Source organism: Vespula pensylvanica, chromosome 1, assembly GCF_014466175.1.
Source record: "Vespula pensylvanica isolate Volc-1 chromosome 1, ASM1446617v1, whole genome shotgun sequence".
Taxonomy (NCBI): Eukaryota; Metazoa; Arthropoda; class Insecta; order Hymenoptera; family Vespidae; genus Vespula; species Vespula pensylvanica.
Window position 1 is genome coordinate 5,248,904 of NC_057685.1, and position 7,500 is coordinate 5,256,403.

General features: G+C 27.3%; 2 protein-coding genes across 2 annotated transcripts; one reads left to right on the forward strand and one right to left on the reverse strand.

Moving 5' to 3' along the window:
- Window positions 1–351: 351 nt before the first annotated feature.
- LOC122637832 (exocyst complex component 2) lies at window positions 352–4,457 on the reverse strand. Its single transcript, XM_043830291.1, has 12 exons — window positions 4,140–4,457; window positions 3,876–4,047; window positions 3,479–3,779; window positions 3,202–3,397; window positions 2,621–3,122; window positions 2,244–2,539; window positions 1,925–2,109; window positions 1,721–1,835; window positions 1,349–1,627; window positions 928–1,254; window positions 664–848; window positions 352–583 (listed from the first exon to the last, which is right to left on the reverse strand). The coding sequence occupies exons 2-12, from the start codon at window positions 3,982–3,984 to the stop codon at window positions 400–402; spliced, it is 2,679 nt and encodes an 892-aa protein (XP_043686226.1). The 5' UTR covers window positions 3,985–4,047; window positions 4,140–4,457; the 3' UTR covers window positions 352–399.
- Window positions 4,458–4,901: 444 nt separating this feature from the next.
- LOC122637849 (minor histocompatibility antigen H13) lies at window positions 4,902–7,179 on the forward strand. The gene is made up of 6 exons (XM_043830315.1): window positions 4,902–5,158; window positions 5,487–5,597; window positions 5,696–5,778; window positions 5,846–6,020; window positions 6,102–6,595; window positions 6,684–7,179. The coding sequence occupies exons 1-6, from the start codon at window positions 4,976–4,978 to the stop codon at window positions 6,772–6,774; spliced, it is 1,137 nt and encodes a 378-aa protein (XP_043686250.1). The 5' UTR covers window positions 4,902–4,975; the 3' UTR covers window positions 6,775–7,179.
- The last annotated feature ends 321 nt before the right edge of the window (window positions 7,180–7,500 follow it).

Genomic DNA, 7,500 nt, shown 5'->3' on the forward strand with positions numbered 1-7,500 from the left:
GGTCCCCAGATGCAGCAACCTCCACGTGGTGGGACCTGGGTCGGTAGTACTTGCAGTATATTAAAATCCAAATCTAAATTATGTAATGCAAGTACTACCGGGCGAATAGCTGCATATTTCAAAGCCTTTCCAAAATCTTTTCAATCTAATTCCAATCCAATTGAATTCAACATTGCTTCCTATATCTTCCGTAGATTTAGCAATAAATAAACAGTCATTTCTATTTATTGAAGTGTGTTGCTATATAGTAGTTGAAACAATTATTCGAAAATAATAAATAAAACTAAAGCGGATGGACAGCCTTAATTGAGAATAAATAACTCTTATTCGGTACGATATTAAACCATAGAATTTAATAAATTAATGATTATATTTTTATCATTATTCTTATAATCCCAATTATACAGTGGTTACACGATTGGTATCAATAGTGCTTACAGTACCATTAGTTGTACCATTTACGAGACAGGATAATTGCAATCGCATAGATGTTGTAACTTTTAACAACAATGCATCAATACGTACAGCATCCTCATTGTTCATTGCTTGTGGTATAGCATCGAGAGCCTCTTCAAAAAAGCTTCTATTTTTTATACAAATTATAATGTTTAAGTTTTAATATATTCAACACTTGTATTTTATATATAACTATAAGTCTCTCACCTTGCTCTATCAGTACTGTAATGTAATAGAGCATTTTTTAAAAGTGTAATATCACTTCTAGCTTGTATAATACCAGCAGAACTAAACTGTGTTACGCACGACATAAGTCGTGCGAGTTCTTCTGCTATTGTCTCAACAATATGAGAGAGAACTCTTTTTAAAAGAACTGGAGCAACTCGATGAACCTGTAAAAATATAATGCCACATTTACTCTATATTAAATAATATTTCATGAAAATTAAATCAATTTTTTTTTCTATTTACCTCTGCATGAACTGCTATTAAATTTGCTAATATTTCCTGGGCATATGGTTTAATATGAGTTGGTTCTGTATTAAAATCCCATTCTAATCCACCCAAATACATACTAGGTTCAATTGTTCCAACAAGTGGATCACACCGTCGTTCTAAATAGGCCTCCAAAACAGCATTATCAAGAGTTTCCAATTGTGTCCAATTAGAATTCCAACCAATTGCATTAGATAAATCTGGATAACCTTGAGTTTTTAGTATATCTTTTATTTTTGGCAAGACATTATTCAAAGTGTAACGTATATTACTTAATGATATTAAAAGGCACTGTTCCCAAGTCTATTCAAGAATATGAAATATTGTAAAGATTAAAAAATGTATAAATAATAAAATGACTATATATTTATATTTGTACATATAATATTATACTTACAGGTCCTTGATGTTTATTGTTTTTATTTCTATAACCAGAAGGTGATCCAACTAGTTGAGAAACTGACGGCTCATCATCATCCAAAGCTTCTTCACAACCACTGAAGGCTAATTGTTGTAAACATCGTGCAAATGAAGTAAATAAAGTTTTAACAGCATTATAAAAGATCATTTGATATGATGGATTAGCAAATAGTGCACTTTCTCTTGGACCACAAGCAACTACCGTATCTCGTGCACATTTTGTTACCTCTAATACCATTTCTTCGAATAGGAATGGCTATTTAGACAAAAAAATATAGTTAAATCTTTGATATAAATAATATTTATCATCTTAAAACTATAAAGTGTGTATATATATATGAAACAATACCAGCTTTGTAACACCACCATTTTCATTTAAATATTCAATTTGCCAAGTTTCCTTTTTATGTAAAGCTGCTATATTCTCTGCAGTTCTTCTGAACAAAGCAACTAAACATTGTAATCTAAAATACACAGTAAGAATTAAAGTGCTAATTAAAAATATGACAATTTAAATACGGAAATTTAATCATTGTTAAAAAAAGCTTTTTACCTCAAATCAAATATAAATTTTCCAAAAATATCAAGGGCATCACTAGGTAAATCTAAATGAATTAAAGATGCGTACATCTGTCTAATACAGTGTAAAATATGTAAAAGTGATGATGCTTCTACATCATTATGACATATATTTTTAATAACTTCCATGGTATGTTGCATGCTTGATAAAACCAAATTCTATTAAAAATAATTGAAATTTTAATTATATATATTCACATTTTACAAATATATCATAAAATACATCTTAGATTTGAAATTAGGTTTTTTTAATATTTCAAAGAAAGATAAAATATTTTTAGTTTCTTTTTTACCTTAAAGGGGATCTGTTTTTCAACATCTACTGCAACATGCAATTGTCCACTGAAATAACTTTGTCCTAATCTCCATAGATTAGGTAATTGTTGAATTAATATATCATAAATAGCTTGAATGCATGACACTTGTATTGATGTATTATTTCTATCATTCCTATTATTTTGAAATTGTTTTCCTGTAACCTGTACATGTTTTGAAGTTTTACTAGAATCCTCCAATATTGTATTTTTTATTTCTAAATGTTCGTGTACACAAGCATTTATGCTTTTATCTAAACAGTTTGCATGAGAAACTAAAACATAAAATTATACATTTTTTTTAGTTAGTCTAATAGTTAATTAGTTAATAATAGAATTATTTTATATATACAAACCAATAGCATCCCAGCCTACATCACCTTCTGTTTCGAGATTAACAAGATTTCTAATTATTTTTTTATGTTCTTCTAAACTAAGTGGCATTTCTTCAAGCTTCTTTCGTAATAATGTCTTAAGAGTTGTAATTCTGTTTTCTATTTCTGCTAACACTATTTTAAATACTTCTACTTCAGTGTTTCTAAACAAATTTTTTACTCTTGCATAATCGTTAATAACCAAATCATAATTTCCACGCTCTATATTTCTTTCCATATTAATTGGCATGCAAAACAAAAACTTGTAGCGCTGCATAACAGTTAAAACATTTCTTGTAGCATCTGCTCTATCTCTTCTCGCTAATACTTCATCAAATAATTTATTGGCTTCTGACATTGATTGTTTAATAGCTTTTTCAAGTTGTTCAATGGGATCAGTTCCATAATTTTTCATATCTAATTCAAACTGTTCTTTAAGAAGCATTACTGTATCAAGTTGTTCCATTACTGATCCCACATTGGCCTGTATAATTACAAATATAGTAATAGTAATTACAAATAACTTGAAAATGTCATTTATAAAAAATTGCAAAAGTACATACCTTCAAAAAAGACAATTGTCCTTCTTTTTGAGAGTTTACTTTTCTTTTAAGAAAAGTTAAGCCTGCTTTTAAGTCTTCTAATGTCGTAGCATGATGATGTTGCAATAAAAACCAACCTGGATGAAATTTTTCACTAGTGAGATCATCAGTGGCATCTCCAAATAATTCTATTAATTCATCATCAGGAAACTTTTTACTATAAATAAATATAATAAATTATTTTTTAAATAAATTATTAATAATAAATTATTAGTTACAAAATGACAAAAATCCATACTCATTTCCTTCTACACTGAGTCCCAAAGGATCTTCTTGTTGATAATTTGTTGGTGATAATGCTCTTCTACCCCAAACAAAACTCTGCAGAGGTGCTTCATCTACCCATACAGCAGATTCTTTCATAGGTCCTATCGTTTCATGATAACCACGGAATTGTACTGTTGATGTTCCTTGACCACCAGTACGAGTTGTTACTATAATATCACCACGGCCTTTACATGGACCTGATCTAGCAATAATTTTATTTGATGATTTCCATTCAGCAGATAAAAGACAATCACATCCACAAATTGTCAATCCTATATAAAAAAAATAACATAATATAATTAAAATAATAAAAAATGGAATCTCATTATATGATTATATTATTTTGTATAAAGTGAAATGAAACAAACCTATTAAATCTGGAGCTTTTGTACCCAAGAATTCTCCACGCACTATTACACGAGTTCCAGGTGGTCCTTCTTTAGGTGAAATTCCTGTGACTACTGGTGGTGGACCCATTTTTACAAAATTATTTATAAATTTTATAATTATTTATAAAATATTTATACTATTTATAAATACCTATACAAAAAGACATTTGTTATTTATTAATGTAACCTTATTCTATATATCCTGTATTTAAAGACTTTAGTAAATATATTTATTCAACATACTGTATATATTCAGATTAATTAATATTTACACATTTTTATAACTGTCTTGTTTTCTATAGAAGACACGAATAAATAAAAACAAGCATGGTAAAATGACACATCACTACACTTATTAGTTCAAATATTACAATTACTACGCAACATGCTGTTCACTTGTAGACTCTCTACTATTTGAGTATACATCATGCATACACACAATCAAATATTTGTCAAATCATATAAATCATACAATTAGCATTGGATTAGAAAATCTTTTATTTATAGATAAATATAAGCTAAATTATTCGATAGACAGCTTAATAATCTTTTGGAAAATACAAGTTCGGTCAGTAAACTTTCAAACATATTTTAGCGGGTATTTATAGTAACCTATATGTCAAATATTGTTAGGGAAAAAATAAAAAGAAAAAAAAATAAATAAAAAAACAAACTTTTTGTATTTTAATCATTACTAATAAGATAGAAATTATTTGAACTAAATATTATGTTTTTCATTTGAATTATTTATAAAAAATATTTCAAAAGTGAAACTAGTGAAATAAAAAGATAAATATGAAAACGCGACTGTATGTTAGAGTAAATATGTCATAATATCATAGTCAAAATTCAATTATTTTTTAATATTAGATTTGATTAATTTAACTTATTATTGAAATAAAAGTACATATATAACATTTAACACATATTTTTATCAAATTTTCAAAAATATTGTTTTTATAATTGTTACAATATGTTGGTAGACTTGTCATTCTCCGCCATCTGTTAGAATTAGATAACGTTTGGATAAACGTGCACGACAGTGCAGTCGTGTCCATTAGTCGTATTGAATACCCAAGATGGCAAGTGTAATAAATGAAATCGTTACACAAGCAAGTGAAAATGTTACTGAACGAAACAACGGAACTTCCACTTCGACTCCCGAAGGAATAGCTATAGCTTATGGAAGCCTTGTAATAATGGCAATATTACCTATTTTTTTCGGTAGCTTCCGAGCTGTTAAGCACCATAAGGAGCAGCAGGTTAGCTATATATTGTGGCATATTGGCATATGTTATAAAATCATTGTAATATTCAACAATGTTTGAAAATCTTATAATATTGTAATTAATGAAGATGTTTATATATATATTTATGTACACACATATACAAGCATATATATATACATACATACATACATACGTACGTACGTATATATGTACATATATATATTAAACATATCTAGTAATTATCAATAATATATAACACATAAAATTTATGTATCAATCTCACATATACACACGTACACATGCAGACATACGTACTTATTAAAACGACAATCAACTTTAAATAGAGCAATTATTTTTTTAGCAACATTATAAAGACAATGGTGAACAACCTGATACAATGTCTCTGAAAGAAGCAGCATTATTTCCTTTAATTTCCAGCTTTACACTATTTAGCTTATATATATTATATAAGGTAAAAGAAAATTTATAATTATATAATGTATTTTATAATTATTTTTGTGATCTTTATAAAATATCATTTATTAAAAAAATATTTCTTTTCATACACAGATATTTACTAAGGAATATGTGAACCTAATTTTAGTTGGTTATTTCTTCTTTCTTGGAATTCTAGCTTTGTGTCATCTTACAAGGTAAATACCAGATTTCTTTGTATTAAGATATATTTGTAATAATATCTACAAAATATGTTCGTTATAGTCCCTTGATTTCTTCATTGGTTCCTGCTGTAATTCCAAAAACTCCATATCAGATTCAATTCACGAAAGGAGAAGGTGATCGTACTGAGCATATTATCAATTATAAATTTAACCTTCATGATATTGTTTGTCTAATATGTTGTTCTATTGTTGGTGCTTGGTATCTTTTGAAAAAGGTAATCTATAGAAACATACTTCTATAAATATTATTTACATAAGACTCTGTATTGTATTTTTAATAATGTATATTTTTTCAGCATTGGATTGCTAATAATTTATTTGGAATTGCATTTGCAATTAATGGTGTTGAATTATTACATCTCAATAATGTTGTCACTGGATGTATTTTACTTGGTGGTCTTCTTTTTTATGATGCTTTCTGGGTGTTTGGTACAGATGTAATGATAACAGTAGCAAAATCATTTGAAGTGCCAATGAAGCTCGTTTTTCCACAAGATCTTTTAGAGAAAGGTCTTAGTGCTAATAACTTTGCAATGTTAGGTTTAGGAGATATTGTTTTACCTGGAATTTTCATTGCTCTCTTATTGAGATTTGATAATAGTTTGAGCAGAAAAACAAATGTGTATTTTTATGCAACATTTTTTGCTTACTTTATGGGATTACTTATAACAATATCGATAATGCATTTGTTTAAACATGCACAACCTGCTCTGTTATATCTGGCACCTGCTTGTTTAGGAACACCATTATTACTAGCATTAGTCAAAGGAGATCTCAAAGCTTTGTTTTCGTAAGCATTATTCATTCGTTTTATAATATATTACATAAAATAAATTATATATTAATATTTAAAAGTGATATATATATCAAATTTTCAGATATGAAGATCATCCTGCTCAACCAACAAATACTGTGCAACAATCAGAGCAAACAACGCAAACTCAAGTAGAAGTAAAAAAAGATAAATAAATTTTCATCACCATAAGTGATATAGCATTCCTGTTATGTTACTATTGGTTATTTCATAAATTCCTTATAAATAGGAGGAAAAACATCTGTTTTCTATAATATATATAATCTACCTTGCATATTCAATTAATTTATTTTCAAATAAATACGATATGCAAGTTGGATGCTGTGATGGCACAAAAGTCATTTCATTCATCATTCGGTGCATAACAATTTGCATTTTTTGTGCAACTATTCCTATATGTAATAATATTTATGAGGTACAATTCTTTGTGACATGATAATTCTTTAGAATTGTATTTCTTGTATTAATTTTGACAAAATTTCTTAGTGATAATCTCTACACTGTAAAATCAATTTTATAGCACATAGTAAAAAAAATTTATATAAGTTCACCACACCATATAATGCAATTAATTGATTTTGATTATCCTTTCCCCTCTTTTCTATTTTTATTAAAGTCATGAGTGCCACGCTATTTAAGATATTAGATAATCTACTTGTAAGTTATAAAAAATCTATTTTTGTGAATTTATTTGTTACTACTCCTTCATATTTATTCTTATACAATTTTGTTAATCGTAAGCATAAAAAATGAAATATCATTCTAGAATATTAAATATTTTTAGAGAATCCATAACTTGAAAATTTCTATTAATTTTTTTTTAAATAAATGAGTATGTTTAGACTAACTTTTATTACAAAATTTAATTTTACAAAATTTAA